The sequence below is a fragment of the Scomber japonicus genome, chromosome 6, assembly GCF_027409825.1.
Source record: "Scomber japonicus isolate fScoJap1 chromosome 6, fScoJap1.pri, whole genome shotgun sequence".
NCBI lineage: Eukaryota > Metazoa > Chordata > Actinopteri > Scombriformes > Scombridae > Scomber > Scomber japonicus.
The window spans coordinates 35,396,506-35,419,346 of record NC_070583.1 but is presented as its reverse complement, the minus strand read 5'-3'; the positions used below and the strand labels follow the sequence as shown (position 1 = coordinate 35,419,346).

At 38.3% G+C, this 22,841-nt stretch overlaps 1 protein-coding gene across 1 annotated transcript in view; it reads left to right on the top strand.

The window, feature by feature from the left end:
* The window catches only part of LOC128360906 (NACHT, LRR and PYD domains-containing protein 14-like), a 423,000-nt gene that overhangs the window by 96,840 nt on the left and 303,319 nt on the right, over positions 1-22,841 (top strand). The window contains exon 13 of the mRNA XM_053321460.1: positions 9,972-10,145. Within this exon, the coding sequence (XP_053177435.1) occupies positions 9,972-10,145 (174 nt within the window). The remainder of the gene's footprint in view (positions 1-9,971; positions 10,146-22,841) is intronic.

Here is a 22,841-nt window from a genome sequence, read left to right as displayed (position 1 = left end):
TGAACACAAACAAACAGACACAGTTTGTTTGTTGCCAGCAAAGTTAAAGCTAATGTAGTAAAGTTGGTACTGAGACTGTTTGGGGCAAATAAACATGAATGATCTTGAACTTTTGAAAATTAGGTGAGATCCACTTTGCATTCTGCCTGATCAAACTTGACTATCATTGTCTGTGTATCCAAAGCCTGATATATCTTCTACCTCTGTGCTGTATACCTGTTGTTGCATATAAGCTGTTAAAAACACATTAAGGAGTCACACCTCGGTACTGGGTGACTTTTGTCACAGGAGAGTTTGAGTTTATTGAGAAATAACTCCAAAGACTAACCTAAATTATTTGAGAAACTTAAATTGAATACCTCTTCCTCCACTTCAAGCATATGGAGATCCTACGTTAATTTCTTTGAATTATGTTACATTGCCTTATGGTCAAAAAGACATAGTAAGACTTTATGATCTCTGCTTCATGAGTGAAAATGTTCCTAACAGTTATCATCAAAAAAGATGAACTTTGGGCTTCAGTCACTGTAACTTTACTGCTCATTAGACAGAGACAGAGAGGTAAAGTCCAGGGAGGAAAGGCAGAGAAGGATTCAGACTTCAACTTCTTATTCTTAGCAGAGATAGATAGATAGATAGATAGATAGATAGATAGATAGATAGATAGCCTTTATTGTCCCAAAGGACACGAACAATATACATACACACAACAGCTATACAAACATTGAGAACATAGAAGTACAGACTCACTGCACAAACACCACCAGACATTGAACAACCGACACATATATATCACACTGAGGAGGCTGGGTCCATATGGGGTTATTGGGGGAGGTTATTGAGTACTGAGATGGCAGACGGGACCAAGCTCTTGCTGAAGCGTGCCCGTCTCCATCTCAGAGTCCTGTATCTGCGACCAGACGGCAGCAGTGTGAAGTGAAGGTAGAGCTTGGTGAGGTTGGGTGTGGTATGGTTAATTATCTTGGATGCGGTATGAGTTAGGGTTAGGGTTAGTCAGTTTTTTTCTGTTGGTGATGGACAGCATGTTATAAAAACATGGTGAGCAGTACAGGAGGATGGGTTGTATGATACAGGGGATTAATAAAAGAATAGCTGTTAGGGAAATGAATATGGGATGATTGTGACACATGGCTGCATGTACAAATACTGACACTGACCTTCATACAGCATCTCTTCAGTCCAGCAAACTGGGAGATCCACATTAGTGAATGTGTAATCTGATTATTGCAATAAAAAAAGATAAATGTACAATGTAGTATAAAGTCCAGAGGTTGATATGAAGAAACTAGCTGTATTGTGTTCTGTACATTGACAAGATTTTCTCATTACATTGAGAGAAAATGTTATTCAGCCAGCATTAAGTTTCCAGAAAAATATATTTGCTGTTGTAATCTAGTCATATATAATTGTAATTACTTGAAAATAGAGTTGGTCTGGCTTACACAGAACTACTGAAAACATGATCACTGTTATTAGTCTTTGGAGTGGTTTCTAAACAGACTAAAATGACCAAACTCTTCATAGTGAAAGAAATTATTTGACAAACTTAAATTTATTATCCCCCCCCCCCCGCGCCAAGCATGTAGGAGAACCTCCGGTGGTTGAAAAACTAAGTCAAGAAACATTGTTTAGTTTTTCCATTCTGGGCTACATGACACTACAACATGGCGGCCTCTGTGGAAGAGGATTACACAGAGAGGTAAAGTCCAGGGAGAGAAGATAGTTAAGATTTCAGTCTTCAACTCCTTATTCTCTTCAGAAACCAAAAGAAACTGCCTACAGGGGGAATTAATAAAAAAATAACTGTTAGGGTAACAAATATGGGATGATTGTGACACATGAGGCTGTGTGTAGAAATAATGACACTGACCTTCATACAGTATCTCTTCAGTATATCAAACTTCGGAGATTCACATTAGTTAATGTGTAATCTGGTTATTGCAATAAAAAAAGATAAATGTACAATGTAGTATAAAGTCCAGAGGTTGATATGAAGAAACTAATGAAGCTGTAAACAGAATCATGTTCCTGCACATGCTCAGTTACATCTGCTCAACTCTTGCATTGAGAAACGTAACTACTGAATGAAGCTACATTAATGTGTGTGTGTGTGTGTGTGTGTGTTGCTTAAAGGACCAACATGTAGGATTTAGTGGCATCTAACAGTGAGGCTTCACATTGCAACAAACTGCTCCACGAACCATTTCAAGTGTGCAGGAGAACCTATGGAGGCCGTTACACTTGTGAAACTCATTAAAGAGCCTCTGTAGAGTCAGAGTTTGTCCATTCTGGGCTACAGTAGAAACATGGCAGCCTCCATGGAAGAAAACCTGCTCCCTTTCTAGATAAAAAGGACTCATTCTAAGGTTACAAAAATCAACAGTTCTTGATTGATTATACACTGATTAAAGCATTTATATTAATTATATTCAATTTCCAAGTCTGCTCCACTTGATGTAAATACATTCTACACACTGTTCCTTTAAATGTTAATAAAGTTCAAAGTTCAAGTTCATAGTCAACTTTATTGTCAATCTTGCTACATGTACAGGAAATGTAGAGGATTAAAATTATGTCTATCTCAGATAGACAGACCAATTCAGTTTTGGGGGGTAGACTAGTTCATTAATTGGCAGAGGGGTGAGATAGTTGGGGTCAAGTGTGATGTTGAGTGCTTTACAGGCCAAGTGTGTCGTAGATGTCCAGAAGGGAGGGGAGTGAGGCACCAATGATCTTCCCTGCTGCATTCACTATGTGCTGGAGTGTTCTCTTGTTGGAGGAGAGGTGCAGCTTCCAAACCACACAGTGATGCAGCTGGTCAGGATGCTCTCAATGATACCATGGTAGAAGGAGCACATGATGGGTGTGGGGGCTCTGGCTCTCTAGAGGTGCTGCTGAGCTTTCTCTGCCAGTGATGTGGTGTTGTTGGTCCAGGAGAGGTCCTCTGTTATATGCACACTCAGAAACCTGGTGCTGCTCACCCTCTCCACAGCAACACTGTTGATGGACAGAGGATGGTGCTGGGTGGGTGCTCTCCAAAAGTCGACAATCATCTCCTTTGTCTTCTCCACATTTAGAGAGAGATTATAGTCGCTGCACCACGTGGTCAGTTGGCTCACCTCCATCCTGTAGCTTGTTTATCATTGTTAGTGATGAGATCCACCACAGTCGTATCATCCACAAACTTCATGAAGAGGTTGGAGCTGTGCTTTGGTGTGCAATCATGGGTCAGCAGGGTGAAGAGCAGGGGGCTGAGCACACATCCCTGGGGGCCCCCGTGTTCACTGTGATGTTGCTGGATGTGTTGTTGCTAACCCAAATTGCCTTTGGTCTACCAGTAAGAAAGTCTAATAACCAGTTGTACAGGGAGGTGTTAAGACCAAAACTGTCTGGTTTCTGGATGAGCTGCTGGGGGATGATTGTGATTGTGTTGAAGGCTGAGCTGCAGTCTATGAACAGCATTCTCACATATGAGTCCTTCCTGTCCAGGTGGGTGAGGGCTGATTGGATGGCAGTAGAGATTGCATCATTGCAGACTGGAAGGGGTCCAGGGAGGGAGGAGGGAGGTAGTGAAACTGGATGGAGATGGTTTTGTTGGCACTGGTATAACTGTGGTGTCATTAAAGCATGTAGGGAGAACAGCCTGGCTCAGAAATGTGTTAAAGAAGTCTGTGAGGACATCTTTGAGCTCTTCTGCACAGTCCTTTAGCACACAGCCAGGTTTGTTGTCTGGACCTGTTGAGCTTCAAGTCACTGCAGACTTTTTCTTATTCTTGGTATTAAACCAACATAACAATCTTTTCCTAACCTTAACTAACTGCTGCCGGTGTATAAACACAACTATAACAAGTTTAATGCTGCAGTTTCTAATAGCAGATGTTTTACTGCAAGATCAGATATTTTGAAAAAAATAAATAAAACAGACATATTGTCAGAACATTTAATTCAGACATTCAGTATCATAAGTGGACTTTTAGGAGTTTTCTTGTTCACAAACAAAAGTCATGTTTACAGTGACTTATTTACCAGAACACATTGTATGTATCCTTGTGCTCTGACTAATTCGCTGAATCCACTTCTCTCCTTGTTAATAATCTACAAAGCCAAATTTTGAACATAGTGTTTCAAATCCTGCATTGTGTACATCCATGTTTACTAGCTTGCAGTCTTCTTCTTCTTCTCTGCCTTTTCTGGCACATTGTTTTGTCTCTATTTACTTTTGAACCCTTGTAATTGTAGTATATCATATTTTATTTAAACTTGAATGTGCTGAAGCCCAGAGCCTGAAGAACAAATACTGCCCAAATACTGACATCCTGGACTGCTTATGTGGGAAAGAGCTGCAGCTTGTGAGCTGTTGGTTGGTCTCCACTAATGTCATGTGACATAAAGAATGTGTTCATGTCCACAGAGAGAGGAAGAGGAGGGCTGTTTCTGTGGAGGAGCAGCTGTCCTGCTGTTCTTTGTGTCAGGACGTCCTGAAGGATCCAGTCTCTACCAGCTGTGGACACTGGTTCTGCAGACAGTGCATCACCTCATACTGGGACCAGTCTGCTTCATCAGGAGACTCCTCCTGTCCCCAGTGTGCAGAAAGATCCAGAACCAGACCTGGACTGCAGATAGACAGTCAGACCAGCACTGTACAAAGTAAGACTGAAGATCTGTCTGCTGATGTCATCATCTCTGAAAACAGGACAGGAATCTACATCCTCTATCCTGCTGAACATTAACACAGTGACTCATATTTCATTTTATTCACACTTTTTCTTCTTCTCTATCAACAGAAAGTGGTCTGCAAGAGGTTTTAGATGAACATCAGATCAGTCTGAGCAGCACATGTGAACGTGTGACTGATGAGGCAGGAAATGAAATCCTCCTTATCAGCATCTTCACTGAGGTCCACATCATAGAGGGACAGAGTGAAGAGGTTAATACCCAACATGAAGTGAGGCAGCTTGAACTAGCTTCCAAGATGAAGACCTTCCATGACGCTCCAATCAAGTGTCAGGACATCTTTAAAGCCTTACCTGACCAGCAGAAACACATCAGAGTCGTTATGATGAACGGCGTCGCTGGTGTTGGAAAAACCTTCACAGTGCAGAAGTTCACTCTCGACTGGGCACAGCGCTCTGAAAACCAAGATATCCGTCTGCTGATTCTGTTTTCGTTCAGGGCGCTGAACTTGATCAAAGATGAGCAGTACAGTCTGCTCATGCTGATCCATGTTTTCTATCCAACATTACAGAAGCTCACAGCAGAGACGCTCGCTGTCTGTAAAGTTTTGTTCATCTTTGACGGCCTGGATGAAAGCAGACTTTCATTGGATTTCAACAACAGTGAGGTCGTGTCTGATGTCACACAGAAGTCATCAGTCAGCGTGCTGTTGACAAACCTCATCAAGGGGAAGCTGCTTCCATCGGCTCTCATCTGGATAACTTCCCGACCTGCAGCAGCCAATCAGATCCCTCCTTCATGTGTTGGCAGGGTAACAGAAGTACGAGGCTTCACTGACGCCCAGAAGGAAGAGTACTTCAGGAGGAGATTCAGTGATGAAGAGCAGTCCAGCAGAATCATCTCACACATCAAGACATCCAGGAGCCTCCACATCATGTGTCACATCCCAGTCTTCTGCTGGATCACTGCTACAGTTTTGAAGGACATGTTAACTACAGACAAGAGAGGAGAGCTGCCCAAAACCCTGACTGACATGTACTCACACTTCCTGCTGATTCAGATAAAGAGGAAGAAGAACAAGTATGATGAGGGACATGAGACGAGTCCACAGGAGCTGACAAAGGCTGACAGGAACCTTCTTCTGAAGCTGGGGAGGCTGGCGTTTGAACAACTGGAGAAAGGAAACATCCTGTTCTACCAAGAAGACCTGGAGCAATGTGGTCTTGATGTCACAGAGGCCTCGGTGTTATCAGGATTTTGTACAGAAATCCTCAAAAGAGAGAGTGTGATCTTCCAGAAATCAGTCTACAGCTTTATTCATCTGAGCGTTCAGGAGTTTCTGGCTGCAGTCTACATGTACCACTGTTACACCAGCAGGAACACAGAGGTACTGAAGAACTTCCTGGGAGAAGACTACAAACACAGAGAATCTGGATCAAAGACTTTCTTCAAGAAGATGTCTGCTCATTTCAGAAACAGTGATAGCGATGTCTTTCTGAAGGGAGCCATGGAGAAATCTCTCAGCAGTAAAAATGGCCACCTGGACCTGTTTGTCCGCTTCCTTCATGGCCTCTCTCTGGAGTCCAACCAGAGTCTCTTAGGAAGCCTGCTGGGTCAGACAGAGAACAGTCCAAAAACCATCCAGAGAGTTATCAACAACCTGAAGAAGATGAACAGTGAGGATTTCTCTCCTGACAGAAGCATCAACATCTTCCACTGTCTGATGGAGATGAACGACCACTCAGTACATCAGGAGATCCAAGAGTTCCTGAAGTCAAAGAACAGATCAGAGAAACTCTCTGAGATCCAGTGCTCAGCTCTGGCCTACATGCTGCAGATGTCAGAGGAGGTTCTGGATGAGTTGGACCTGAAGAAGTACAACACATCAGAGGAGGGACGACGGAGACTGATCCCAGCTGTGAGGAACTGCAGAAAGGCTCAGTAAGTCCAGATGTGATTAACATTATACATCAGTGTAGATCAGTAGATTTAATCTTCAAATATAAATGATATTAAACTCTTATTATTGTTAAAATAATGCTCTACTTGTTTATATCGACAATAACATGTCAGTTAAATTTCATCACAGATGTACTTGAGTTTATTCAAATATGAGCACAAACAATCTTGATTTTACAGTTGGTTGTATAAATGTTGCTAACTTAATGAACACAATTATTCAATGTATTTGTAGTAATTATTGGATTTTACCGTTGTTTTAATAATTCAACCGTATTAATTTGTTAATCATGTTTTTGTGCTAAATCAGTTTAGTTTCTCAAAATAATGTTGACAACTAAACGTAATGCAGTAAATCTGTTATGCACATCTAAACATTTAATTACATGAATATTTAATTATGTACAGGTCCAATACTTTCAAGCCATTTGTTTCGTTTGTGTTCAACAGTCACTACTATTCACTGACATGAAAAATGGAGGACAATAAAACTGTTGTTCTAATCCAAATGTCCTCATGTTAATTTTGTGGACACAGATTACATAAAATAAAGCCTCAGTACTCCCAGATGCATATCTGGACTCCAAGATGCATATCTGGAATAGGAACGTTGGTACATATGTTTTGGACTTGCCCTTGTCTTAATTCATGTTGGGTGTCTGTACTCAAAGTGCTTAATGATATTACAGGACTAACCAAGAGTAATTCTCCTGGGCGACACATCTAGGATGAAAGCCAATAAAAAAACAACTCAAATTTATTAGAATTGCCCTTATCACAGCCAACCAATGTATAACTATGCATTGGAAATATGTATTACCACCTATATTTGGTAGATGGACGAATGAACTAGCATCATGCATACCTGGTGAAAAGATTATGTACAATTTGAAGGGTAAACCTAGAGAGTTTCAAAAGATCTGGGGTGGTTTTCTAACATATCTGGACACAGAGTCCACAATACATTAATCCTTTTATATTTAAACAAGTATTAAACTCCAATGTCATGTGATGGTTAAACATGCTTATTCAACAACTGTTTCTAGCTTTATCTTTATTTGTTTAAATTTTCTTTTCTACCTCCTTCTTCTTATCCCAGACTCTCAACTGACTGACGTACAGTGGCTGTTATTTACTCCTTCTTTGCAACAGTCTTGTTTTATGTTGTTTTTGTTTGTTTTATGATATACTGAAGGTTTGCATTTATTCTTACTTATCTGAATTGGTACACACTCTGTAGGAATGTATGGTCGGACCTGTAGGGGTGGGTTGAGAAGGGAGGGAGGGAGGGATGGGCTGATCAGGTACCTATCTGATATATCTTTCTCTACATTGTCCAATCATTCAGCTCTGGGGTTGTTTTCTGAAAAAAACAATAAAAATTTTGTTGAAAAAAAAACAAAACTAAACTTTGTGGAGACAGACATGGGATCAGATCACACAGACAGACTGAGAACATTATGGAAGCCTCAATGTAACTCCATTGTCTTTCCTTCATCTACAAGATGCAGGTCTGCAAGTCTGACAGAGAGTGATGAGAATTATTGTTTCATTCAAACACAGTGAGAAACCATCAGCTGAACTGGGACTGTTCGGGTAGCTTACTGGTTAAGACGCCATATAACTGCAATATCTGCTGATCTCTCCTCTTGTTTCCTGTTATCTCTCAACTGTTGCTGTCCATTAAACAAATAAAATGCTCCTGAAACACAAAGATTATTTGATCCTCTCATGTGAAGAGTAAATGTTAATAAAAATAAAGAATATCAAACTGTGTTGTAACCAAATGCATGAAGTAAATATAAAGTCTCCTCTTTCATGATAACATATGTTGTAATATATGTGTCATTACAGACTTTCTGGCTGTGGACTCTCAGAGTCTCACTGTGAAGTTGTGGCCTCAGCTCTGAAGTCCAACCCTCATCTGACATTTCTGGACCTGAGTAACAACAAACTGTCTGATTCAGGAGTGAAGCTTCTCTCTGCTGGACTGGAGAGTCCAAACTGTAAACTGAAGTCTCTGGGGTCAGTTCACTGACTGTAGCTTTACTAGTTTTTTTCTTTTTATTGAATTAATATCTTTCACTCAAGTTCCAACAGTTAATTCTCTCATGAATTTAAAATCCACAGTTTTGTTCTGTGTATAAATGACTTCCAGAGTTTAAACAAATTTGAGGCTTCAGCAGTTTCCTGAGCTGCAGTGGAGAGATAGTGGTTAAACTCAAAAAGGGAATTTTATACTAAATATTCTGAAACTTTGAGTCAGATAAATCAAGTGTGAGTCTACCAGACTGTCAAAGCCTCATATTAGCTTTAACTGAACTTATGAAGTCATTTCCTGCAGTGTAGCTGTGTTAGGAAGAGACCACTTCACAGTCAGTATGGACAGGAGGAATGATTACTGCCACCAATAACATGTTTAAATTACACACACCTACGAAACTACCAAATACAGGAAGAAGAAGGTCATGCAATAAATTAAAGACTTGACTGAGTTCAGCAGCATTTTATGACTCAGTGTTGACATGAATATGTTTCTGAATGTTGTGGTGAAGTTCGGATGATGTCTGTAGAAGGCTGACATTATGATGATCCACAATAACACAATGACAAAGTCAATCTGCTTATTTAAGAGAAAAGCTAAAAAATGTGACACTGGATAATTCACTCTGAACCTCTGAAACTCTTGATTTTTAAATTAAATGTCACCTTCACTTTAATTTGTGTTCTTTAAATTTAAATAAAAATTCAAACAGTAACAAATATAATATCCAGTATTTACTTGTTCCAACACTTTTATGAAGCTGTGCAGTGTTTATACTGACTGAAATATTTAAACACAACATGCTGTGCTTTTATTATGGTGACCATTAAATATAAATATTGTAGATATATTGAACATCCTTTTCCTCCTATTCTCCCAAAATCCATCCTGACATATTAGCTATCTTTGTAAACGTTGGGATGTTGAGTAGAATCTGAAATAAATCTCTGTGGGTTTTTTAACTAGTGTTTGGCTGCACAACATGAGTTAGTATAGATGGAGTCAGTGGTGGAGCTGCAGAGTTTAAGAGGTGAAGTCACTACGTCTTTATTGAAGTAGCAGCATGTTGTCATTAATATTAATGAGAGCTCTTTTTCACTGTTTGTATTTGACAGTTTTGAACCTGCATCCTGTTCGGTTCAGCTATTTGGAGTCTCCATTATCTAAACTTCTACATTTAAACCTTCTTCAGCTCTGAACAGATTATGAAACACTGAATGATTTCAAGCATGAACTTTGTCTTCTAAAGTAACATCATTTATTCTTTATTCAGGTTGGAGGACTGCAGTTTGTCAGAAATCAGCTGTGTTTCTCTGGTCTCAGCTGTGAAGTGCAACCCCTCCCATCTGAGACGGCTGGTTCTGAAAGGAAACAAGCTGCAGGATTCAGGAGTGAAGCTACTGTGTGATTTTCTGAAGAGTTCAGACTGCAGACTGGAGACTCTGGGGTCAGTTCACTTATATTGTATTTCTATTGTTGATCTTAAATTATCTTCAGGTGTTAAACATTATGTGCATATATAACTTACATAACTTACATTAAGTTATTTTTCTGATCATATTTATTTTTTACTGTACAGTTTAGTCTGTAGTTATAAAAGATGATTGATTCTTAACGAAACTGTAGAGAATATTCACTGTTAGTTGTTAAAATGAATTAATATATTTTAAAATATAATTTTCTGTAAAGAGTCACATCTGTATACAGAAGATACTCTTGATGAGCTTTACTGTCTGAAGGAAAACATGTAATTTTACATTCATTTGAATGTCTTTCTTTAATAATGTTCATCGTTCCCAACACACACACACACACACACACACACACACACACACACACACACACACACACACACACACACAGTCAAGTTGATAAAGAGTCACATCTGTATACAGTGGATTCTCTCAACTTATATCTGTTTTAAATTGATCAACTTTACTTTGTGAAATATTTTCTAAGTTTACATTAATTTTAATATGTTTTCATTCATCATCATTTACTGATAGTCATCCTTCACCACACACACACACACACACACACACACACACACACAAGTCAAGTCAAGTCAAGTCAAGTCAAGTTTATTTATAAAGCACATTTAAAAACAACCTCAGTTGAACCAAAGTGCTGTACAGATATTAAAATACAACATAATCACACACAATATAATACACACACACACACACACACACACACACACACACAGTCAAGTTATATGTTAAGAATCTGTGCAGCTTTTACGCTTGAAAGAGATAGATCATCTAGTCAGTTTTTAACTGAATTTCACTCAATGACCAAACAGCTTTTCCTTTTTCTTCTTCTTTTATTTACAGGTGCAGTTTAGTTGACAGATGAATGGCTTTAGTTGTATTTCATTAGGTGAAAAACCTTTAAACAAAGAAAACACAGAAAAACAAAATATTATACATACTGTATATGCTATTGCAAATAAATACAATTAAATAAATATAAGCAGGAAAACAAATATTGTGAAACCCAAAGTGTCCTATTTCCCTCAACCCTTTCATGCATGAATTATGATAACCTCAGTCAGGATGTTTTATTTCTCTTTAGGCATGAAAAAATATTTGAACTCTATTTTCTTTTTCATCAAATTACATTACACTATAATAACATAAATTAACTGATTTATAACTAAAAACCTTACTGCAGATGAAGTGGTAGTGTATGGGATGACGTACTAGTGTCCACTGTAGAGGCTGAAGTGTAACTATGCATCAAAATCCATCATCATGCATATATAAGAAAACATCTTCTGAATAGCTTTCCACTGTAGTGACATTATGCATGAAAGGGTTCAATTAAACATTAAGAGCAAATAAAGTTACTCACTGTCATTATTTATAAGCTTCACATCAGGTAATGAATTAATTTTACTACCTTTTAATGTTTACTGCATTTTAATATTAACTGAATTTTGACATTAATGTAACATTTTACTGTCATTTTCATTTAATTTAATTTACACAATGATTTAAACCAACCTTCCACAGATTAATTAAAAAGTACCCCATTAATAAATATAGTCACAATCACGCGCTACCAGGCAACCAACCACGCGTATCCAGGCAACCAACCACGTGGTAACCAGCAGCAACAGTTGAGCTGCAGTTATAATTCAGGGCAGACAGTGTTTAAAAGTTATCCGTCTTACCGGCTGCCTCTCTGGTGTTTGTAGATGTTTCTGCACAAACAGGCGAGCAAACAGTCTCTCTTCCTGACGCTGTGTGGATACTTGATATTTGTTTGCTTATTTCTTAATTATTCCTCCAATTTATCCATTTAAACAGTTTATATTCCTTTAGGTTGAAGGTTTAGATTTCCTCTTTCTCTAGTTTACACACACACACACACACACACACACACACAACCACACACACACACACACACACACACAAACATACACAGACACACAAAAACTCTTCATTTTTGTATTACATTTTATATCACTTAAAGATTTTTTTTATAAACAGAACAAATATAATATCCATTATTTACTTGTTCCAACTCTTTTATGAAGCTGTGCAGTGTTTATACTGACTGAAATATTTAAACTCAACATGCTGTGATTGTTTTATGGTGACACCATTAAATATAAATATTGTAGATATATTGAACATCCTTTTTCTCCAATATTCCCAAAATCCATCCTAACATATTAGCTATCTTTGTAAACGTTGGAATCTTGAGTAGAATCTAAAATAAATCTCTGTGGGTTTTTTAACTAGTGTTTGGCTGCACAACATGAGTTAGTATAGATGGAGTCAGTGGTGGAGCTGCAGAGTTTAAGAGGTTAAGTCACTACGTCTTTAGCAGCATGTTGTCATTAATATTAATGAGAGCTCTTTTTCATTTTTTGTATTTGACAGTTTTTAACCTGCATCCTGTTGGGTCCAGCAGTTTGGAGTTTCCATTTTCTAAACTTCTACATTTAAACCTTCTTCAGCTCTGAACAGATTATGAAACACTGAATGATTTCAAGCATGAACTTTGTCTTCTAAAGTAACATCAATTATTCTTTATTCAGGTTGGAGGAATGCAGTTTGTCAGAGATCAGCTGTGCTGATCTGGTGTCAGCTGTGAAGTGCAACACCTCCCATCTGAGAGGGCTGAGAGGAACCAAGCTGCAGGATTCAGTAATGAAGCTTCTGTGTGATTTCCTGAAGAATCCAGACTGTAAACTCAAGACTCTGAGGTCAGTTCACTGACAGTCTGTTACTATTGTTGATCTCTCTGGAGAGGGGGGTCCGTTGGATAGTTGAACCTTGGATTCAGGAGGAGCAGTGTTGTTTTTGTCCAGGCCGTGGAACTGTGGACCAGCTCTATACCCTCTGCAGGATCCTTCAGGGTGCATGGGAGTTTGCCCCAGTCCACATGTGTTTTGTGCACCTGAAGAAGGCATTCGACCGTGTTCCTTGGGGAGTCCTGTGGGGGGTTCTTTGGGAGTACGGGGTATGGGACCCCCTGATACGGGCCGTTCCCTGTATGACTGGTGTCAGAGCTTGGTCTGCATTGCTGGTAATAAGTTGTACTTGTTTCCAGTGAGGGTTGGACTCCACCAGGGCTAGCCTTTGTCACCGATCCTGTTCATAACTTTTATGGACAGGATTTCTAGGCGCAGCCAGGGCGTTGGGGGGGGGGGGGTCCGGTTTGGTGACCTCAGGATTGGGTCACTGCTTTTTGCAGATTATGTGGTCCTGTTGGCTTCATCAGGCCGTGACCTCCAACTCTCGCTAGATCGGTTCGCAGCCGAGTGTGAAGCGGCCGGGATGAGAATCAGCACCTCCAAATCCGAGTCCATGGTTCTCAACTGGAAAAGGGTGGAGTGCACTCTCCGGGTCGGGGATGAGATCCTGCCCCAAGTGGAGGAGTTCAAGTACCTCGGGGTCTTGTTCACGAGTGAGGGAAGGATGGAGCGTGAGATCGTCAGGCAGATTAGTGCGGCGCCTGCAGTGATGCGGACTCTGCACAGATCCGTTGTGGTGAAGAGGGAGCTGAGCCGAAAGGCGAAGCTCTCGATTTACTAGTCAATCTTGGTTCCTACCCTCACCTGTATGGTCATGAGCTTTGGGTAGTGACTGAAAGAACAAGATCGTGGGTACAAGCGGCCGAAATGAGCTTCCTCCGTAGGCTGGCTGGGCTCTCCCTTAGAGATAGGGTGAGAAGCTCAGTTATGCAGAGGGAGCTCAGAGGAGACCCGCTGCTCCTCCACATTAAGAGGAGCCAGATGAGGTGGCTGGGGCATCTAGTCAGGATGCCTCCCGGATGCCTCCCTGGTGAGGTGTTCAGGGCACGTCCCACCGGCAGGAGACCCTGGGGAAGACCCAGGACACGCTGGAGAGACTATGTCTCTCAGCTGGCCTGGGAACGCCTCGGGATACCCTGGGAAGAGCTGGACGAAGTGGCTAGGGAAAGGGAAGTCTGGACTGCACTGCTTAGGCTGCTGCCCCCGCGACCTGACCCTGGATAAGTGGAAGAGGACGATGACGACGATGACCAAACAGCTTTTCCTTTTTTTTCTTCTTTTATTTGCAGGTGCAGTTTAGTTGACAGATGAATGGCTTTAGTTGTATTTCATTAGTTTCGTCAGGTGGAAAACCTTTAAACAAATGTAGCAAATGTCTACACTCTCAATGGTTTAGGGTAATGAGGTTAGGTGGGTATTTACACCCTTACAAGCCCAACAGGTTGCCAGGTAACGCCACTTTGGGAATTTCACTCAAATAATTACTTACCTTTTATATCAGCATGAGGACACACAGGTTCAGTTACTCAGGAGGCAAGAGACATGGTTCCCAGTTCAAAAAAAAAAAAGGTAGATTATATTACATGAAGAAATATATTCTTTTAAAAACAACAAAAAACAAACCATTCATACCAGAAAGGAGAAAGGGAACCTAATCAGTAGCTGAGGTCTACTGGTGGGACAGGAGCTAGTGAGAGGAGGGGGATCCAACAAAACAAGTATGTCACCCAGGAACACGTGGCAGGAACACACACACACTTTGTGAAGTGACCCAGGATCCCAGGGGAAGCGCAGCACACAGAAGGGGGGAAACCTCCACCCAGGTCACCAGCAGCACCAGCCTGCAGCTACTGAGAAGGATATAAAACAAAAAGGAGTTACACCAACAGAAAAAACTAAATGTAAATCAACACAATATACAAACTAAGGGAGTGGGCAGGTTACAACATAAATTAGCTAAACGAAATAATAACTGCCCAAATAATATAACTAAAATACAATTAAAATGAGCAAATTAAACCCGGGTTAAAGGTGGTGTCTGCAGCAAAAACCTGCAAGCAGACAAACCACGAACCGAGCCACGAAGGCGACACCAAGCAGCACCGTGGAGAAAAGCAGCAGTAAATAATCAGACACAGCAGGAGACTAGGGATGGCATGATGTCACATTTTAAAGACAAATAAAAGACTTCAAGCCTCCACTTTAAAAACTAACTGGACAGCCTGTAACTGATGGAGATATACTATATGTTGTTTAATTAATATCTATTTATACTATTACATTTGGCTTTAGCAATATTTTTCATACACATTCTTGCCAATAAAGCATTTTAAGTGGAAAGGTAGAGACCTGAGAGAGAGCCCCTCCCCTTTATCGTGTGTCTGTTTGAACTCAGGTGACTTTAAAGGAGTTACACAGTTTAGGGACAGGATGATTACCTGATGATGTTGGACGTGTTGGAGCCTTTAGCAGCAACCTTTTACCGCACTACCAGTAAAATAGGTTAATCCTGATATCTCTACCGGAGACACAGCAGCAGTGGTCCCAATCAGCTGGTGGTGACGTCATGTGCTACACCACCGGTGAAGTCGGCCAGCTGATGAGCGTTTCCTGTTTGCAGAGTCTGAAACATGCACAAGGAGAGAGAGGGAGAGAGAAACCCACACAGCTGCCGGCATCTAGCACCACAAAACAAGGCCAGACGGCACTCTGTCGCTGCTCTGTGAGGGCAAACACCAGCATTTCTATGCTGCTACGACACAGACAAAGAAAATATTATAAATACTGTTCATACTGTATTGCTATTACAAATAAATACAATGAAATAAATATAAGCAGGAAAATAAACACATTTGCAAATATTGTGAAACCCAAAGTTTCCTATTTCCCTTAAAATAAACATTAAGTACAAATAAAGTTACTCACTCTCCAGCTTGCTCAACAACCCCCAGACACACACACACACAGACACACACTTTTTACATTAAATCTTACCATAACTTTAAATTGCATTCTTTAAATGTAAATAAAAACTCAAACAGTAACAAATATAATATCCAGTATTTACTTGTTCCAACACTTTTATGAAGCTGTGCAGTTTTTATACTGACTGAAATATTTAAACTCAACATGCTGTGATTGTTTTATAGCGACACCATTAAATGTAAATATTGTAGATATATTGAACATCTTTTTCCTCCTATTCTCCCAAAATCCATCCTGACATATTAGCTATCTTTGTAAACGTTGATCTTGAGTAGAATCTGAAATAAATCTCTGTGGGTTTTTTAACTAATGTTTGGCTGCACAACATGAGTTTGTATATGAACTAAATATTCTGAAACTTTGAGTCAGATAAATCAAGTGTGAGTCTACCAGACTGTCTAAGCCTCATATTAGCTTTAACTGAACTTATGAAGTCATTTCCTGCAGTGTAGCTGTGTTAGGAAGAGACCACTTCACAGTCAGTATGGACAGTAGGAATGATTACTGCCACCAGTAACATGTTTAAATTACACACACCTACGAAACTACCAAATACAGGAAGAAGAAGGTCATGCAATAAATTAAAGACTTGACTGAGTTCAGCAGCATTTTATGACTCAGTGTTGACATGACTATGTTTCTGAATGTTGTGGTGAAATTTGGATGATGTCTGTAGAAGGCTGACATTATGATGATCCACAATAACACAATGACAAAGTCAATCTGCTTGTTTTAGAGAAAAGCTAAAAAATGTGACACTGGATAATTCACTCTGAACCTCTGAAACTTTTTTTAAATTAAATGTCACCTTCACTTTAATTTGTGTTCTTTAAATTTAAATAAAAATTCAAACAGTAACAAATATAATATCCAGTATTTACTTGTTCCAACACTTTTATGAAGCTGTGCAGTGTTTATACTGACTGAAATATTTAAACTCAACATGCTGTGATTGTTTTATAGCGACACCATTAAATATAAATATTGTAGATATATTGAACATCTTTTTCCTCCTATTCTCCCAAAATCCATCCTGACATATTAGCTATCTTTGTAAACGTTGGAATCTTGTAGAATCTAAAATAAATCTCTGTGGGTTTTTTAACTAGTGTTTGGCTGCACAACATGAGTTAGTATAGATGGAGTCAGTGGTGGAGCTGTAGAGTTTAAGAGGTGAAGTCACTACGTCTTTATTGAAGTAGCAGCATGTTGTCATTAATATTAATGAAAGCTCTTTTTCACTGTTTGTATTTGACAGTTTTTAACCTGCATCCTGTTGGGTTCAGCTGTTTGGAGTTTCTATTTTCTAAACTTCTACATTTAAACCTTCTTCAGCTCTGAACAGATTATGAAACACTGAATGATTTCAAGCATGAACTTTGTCTTCTAAAGTAACATCATTTATTCTTTATTCAGGTTGCAGGACTGCAGTTTGTCAGAGATCAGCTGTGTTTCTGTGGTCTCAGCTCTGAAGTGCAACCCCTTCCGTCTGAGACTGCTGAATCTGGGAGGGAACAAGCTGCAGGATTCAGTAATGAAGCTACTGGCTGATTTCCTGAAGAGTCCAAACTGCAGACTGGAGAGACTGGGGTCAGTTCACTTATATTCTATTTCTATTGTTCATCTTAAATTATCTTCAGGTGTTAAACATTATGTGCATATATAACTTTGATCCATTAAGTTATTTTTCTGATCATATTTATTTTTTACTGTACAGTTTAGTCTGTAGTTATAAAAGATGATTGATTCTTAAGGAAACTGTAGAGAATAAACTCAACATGCTGTGATTGTTTTATAGTGACACCATTAAATATAAATATTGTAGATATATTGAACATCCTTTTCCTCCTATTTTCCCAAAATCCATCCTGACATATTAGCTATCTTTGTAAACGTTGGGATCTTGAGTAGAATCTGAAATAAATCTCTGTGTGTTTTTTAACTAGTGTTTGGCTGCACAACATGAGTTAGTATAGATGGAGTCAGTGGTGGAGCTGCAGAGTTTAAGCACGGATTAAAGTTCTGATTTCCGTCAGTTGTCCTTCTGAAAGGGCAGATATGAGATCAATGCAGATCCGATGACAATTACAAAGGTATAATAAGAATATATAATGTGATACTCTACATTATTATCACAACACACACACAGAGCAGGCATGGGCAGCCCGCCAGTCAATTTCCAAATATCAATAAATAGTTAACGTAGCATCCCCGGCTGAATGATGGTCATACTCCTCAACTGATGGTTCATTGTGTTTATTGTCACAAACCTTATACACTTTGAACACACCTAAGAGCTATGAAAGAAGACAAAAATAAAACAATTATCTTTCCTTAATCTAAACCGATAAGATGCTAATTAGCATTCATGCTAGCTAAAACGCATAATCATAAAACTGCATCAAACGGCATCAAACACCACAATTTGAACTAGGCATTAAACATGACATGAAAATAAATGATAACAAACCTTGTGCCCTTATCAGCCAGGTGCTAATTGAACATTAACTATTTTCCTCCCATCAGGTAGACACACTTTTTTAACTATACATACACACTGATGATGAAAACTCCAGATACCCTTACTTTCCGGTGAAAACACTTTCAAAATAAAAGCACCAAATTGAACGTCTGTTATAACCATAGACTATATATATAAGGTTATAACTAATGAAATAATAACCTGGCCTTAAAGAATGCTCAGAAAATAGATAAATAAACATAAAAATAACACATTTTAGAAAGACTCTTCCCAGACTAAAGGTCATTTACAGTTAAAATGATGATTGAAAGCAAACATACCATTACTGCATCTAAATGACTGAGTGAAGTTGTTACAACTCTCCACCGCTGTGACTGTCTCTTCTGCACGGAGGTTCAGCTCGCTCCGCCCTGAGACGGAGGAGAGGAGCAGCTAGCATTAGCCTCTGCTGCTGTTAGCTGTCATCACGCTGCTCTCCTTTGAGTCTGTTCAGAGCAGGAATGTTGTTACTTTACTCCTCCTCACTGTTGTGTATAAAAGGTCTGGACACTGAATGAGGACAGAGTTGCTTCGTCAGTAAGCGTCTGTAGAGGTAGCTGCTGTAGGACGCTGTTGTGTTAGCTGGGGAGCGTACCTATGTTCCCCGGGACCTATGTTCCCTGATCACGGCTAGCTCCGCTGTTAACTCGGCGGCTAACTCAGCTGCTAATTCGGTTGCTAGCTCGGCGGCTAACTCTACTGCTAACTCAGCTAACTAGTTAACTGTAGACGGGATCATCCCTATGTTCCCCGGTCACATACAAAGCGGGGAACATAGGACCCGGGGAACATAGGGATGATCCCGTTAGCTGTTAGCTTCCTCACTCACCTCCACCCAACCCTGCAGCTCAGCCTCAAACACCTGCGTGCTGTTTAAAAGTACACAACAGCAACGTTATGCTGGTTTTGGTTGGTTCAATGTAAGAAAGCAAAGTCTTCTTTATAGCTATGATGATGATCTGTGTATTAAAGAGCCGTATGTTTCACCTGGTGGAGCTGAGCCCTCAGTGCTGCTCACACAGAGACAGTGAACCAGATGAAAACTGGAGGTGATAACTACTCATTATGTTACTGCAAGTGCAATAAAATATACCAGAAGTTATTTAATGTAATCCACCAAAAAACGATTGATTATTTGATTTTTGTTTTAAAATACAAAATGTTAATTTAATTACAATTTTTTGTTTTCCTGATCAAAAAGTGATGAGCAGAAATTTAAAAATGGTTTGATTTTCTTTTAAAATCTAGAATAATAAAGACTGCAGCCTTATTATTATTATTATTATTATTATTATTAGGGGTGTAAGAAAATAATAAAAGATAAAATCACTGGCAAACCAACAAGAAATGACCCGTTTTCTCATATTATGAGACTGGATGTTGTCATCAAGGCAAGAGAGCAATAAATATAAATAAAAAATAAAAATCCTCTCTGTGTCACTGCAACGCTCTGATGTACCGTTTGAGTTTTTATAATGTTAATAACTATTTTCTGAAGCCCATAAGGTGATGAAATAAAATACAAATGATTACTGAACATTTATACCTCCGACCCCCACTGTGGTTATACAGACTGCAGCCTTATTATTATTATTATTATTATTATTATTATTATTAGGGGTGTAAGAAAATATCGATACACTTAAATATCGCAATATTTTATTTGACGATACCGTATCGATATTCAACGGCACTTTAACGATTTTTTAATTAACAATTAACATGCAATTTTTAAATTTTTGTTTCAATAAACTTCATTATCATTTCCGTAATATACAAAAAACTCTTAATAGGAAAACATGTGCATTCTTTTTACAATACAAAGATATCTCCGTTATAAATAAATCTACAAGGCTATAGACATAAAACGATATAGTTTTAAAGATATATGAAAACTAAAAGAAAATACAAGGCACTTTCATATCATTAATAAAAACAAAACCTTCAAAAAAACAAATATTTCGTTGCAGTTTCACTCAATTTACAAATTGGCTTGTACACATTTAACAACTTCAAAGAAGAAAAGTATTTATTTAGTTCATTTTTAAACCAAACGATTGGGGGGGTGGGGGGGGTGGGGGGGTTGTTTTTCCATTTGCTTGAATGGATGTGATATTTACCCAAAACTATAATAATATTGACCAGTTCTGAAAATTCTTTGGTAAGATTATCTTTATATAAAAGAATCTGATGTTTATCAAATGGTGTGATATTTCTATTTTAGCTTTACATATTTTGCTGTATTCCCTATAAGAGCACTGCATATTAAATGTTTCATTGAAATAGTTGAGTTGTAAGATTGAACCATGTTCATCCAACATGTCAGCAACAAACATTATTTTCTTATCACACCATTTTTGATTGTACAAGGTTTTTCTATTTGATGTCATTGCTCTGTTGTTCCACAATGTGGATCCATGTGGACTAAAGTTGTGGGTAAATATCATTTTCCAGTATCTTAACACTTTTGACAGTTTCAAAGGGTAACTTTGTGATTTCAAAATCACATTGTAACAAAAATTCAAACCCTCCGACTCTTTTAAAAATATTTCTGGGGATATGAAACCAAATAGATTCAGTTTGTGACAGAAAGGCTTTTATCCAATTTACTGTAAACATCCCTACCATTGATTCTATATCTAATGTTTTTAAACCTCCTTTATTAGTATCTTTGACCAAATGTGACTTTTTAATATAATGTGTTTTATTTTTATTATTTTATTTATTATGGAATTTGTTTTCTTAATGTTTTGAGAAGTAACATACAAAGATTGGCATGGATAAACCAATTTCGATATGCCCTCCGCTTTAGATAATATGTTTCGGCCAAAAATTGATAGATCTCTTATAAGCCAATGATTTAGGGTTTTTTCATAATCTCTAGTTTTTCATGAAAATGTTTTTCCTCCCTTAATTTGGCATCTTTAATAAGTTTTATTCCTAAATATTTCACCTCACTTTTTACAGGAATTGACATCATCTCAACATCTTTACAAGGATATAGTGGCAATAGTTTGCATTTGTCCAAATTTAAACTCAAACCAGATACTTTGGAAGATATGGAAATTACATTTAAAGCTTTTTCTATTACTTATTTATCTTTTAGAAAAAATACCGTATCATCAGCAAACTGACTGATCCCAAATTCATAGTCAAAAAGTGTAATTCCTTTTAGTTCAGAGTGATTTATAATCAAGTATGCCAGTAGCTGAGTGCATCAAATGAAGAGTTTTGGTGATATGGGACATCCTTGTCTGATCCCACGAGAAACGTTTATTCTTGGGGTTATTCCTGGATTAAGAGAAATAGAACTGTTTATATCATTATAGAACATTTTAATAACTTTGCAAAACTTATCACCAAATCCACATTTTTTTAGAGTTTGAATCAAAAAGTCGTGTTCAATAGAATCAAATGCTTTAAAAAAATCACTGAATAAAATGAGACTTTCTGATTCAATGAAGGATTGATAATCAATCATATCCAAAATTAATCTGACATTGTTGTGTATGTTCCTACCTTTAATGAAAGCTGACTGAAAATCATCTACCAGTCCGGCCAAAACATGTTTAAGTCGATTAGCAAATACAAGAGCTAATATTTTATAATCATTGCAAAGAAGTGTTATTGGCCTCCAGTTATCTAATTTCATTAAATCCTTATTTGGTTTGGGCAATAGAGTTATCAAAGCTGTTTTCATGGAAGAAGATAAACTTCCTTTTTCTATACATTCTTTAAAAGACTTGTACAATAGATCTTTGATGTCATTCCAGAAGTGTTTATAGAACTCTATTGTTATACCATCGATTCCTGGGGAGTTTTCATTTTTCATCTGCTTTATTGCCATTTCTATTCCTGTTATATTTAGATCCTCTTCTACAATGTTCTTTTCCTCCTCATCAAGTTTTTTAATTTTGTCTTTAACTGATTCAAAAAGGAAGTCACAGTCTGCATCTTGATAGTTTGATTTATATAGATTATTGTAGAAAAGCCATATTTCTTCATTTACTTGTTTTTGATCTCCAATTATTATGTCATTTTTCTTCTATTTAGAAATCTTTTTTTTGCTTTGCCCGCGTTTTTCTGGTCCAAAAAGTAGGCTGAATGTTTCTCTCCTTGTTCAAGCCACCTGGCTCTTGATCTTATAAATGCCCCATTTGCTTTATTCATGTAGAGATCGTCTAGTTGAATTTGGAGGGAGTGTAACTCTCCCTTTTCCTCTATTGAAAGTTCCAAATTGTTACATAACTTGTTTATTTTTAAATTAATTCTTTTTGTTTACATTTGCGTATCTGTGATATTTCTTTTCCAGTTTCAATTGCTATCTGTTTGAGTTTAAATGTGAACCATTCCCATTTGCTTAAATTTGA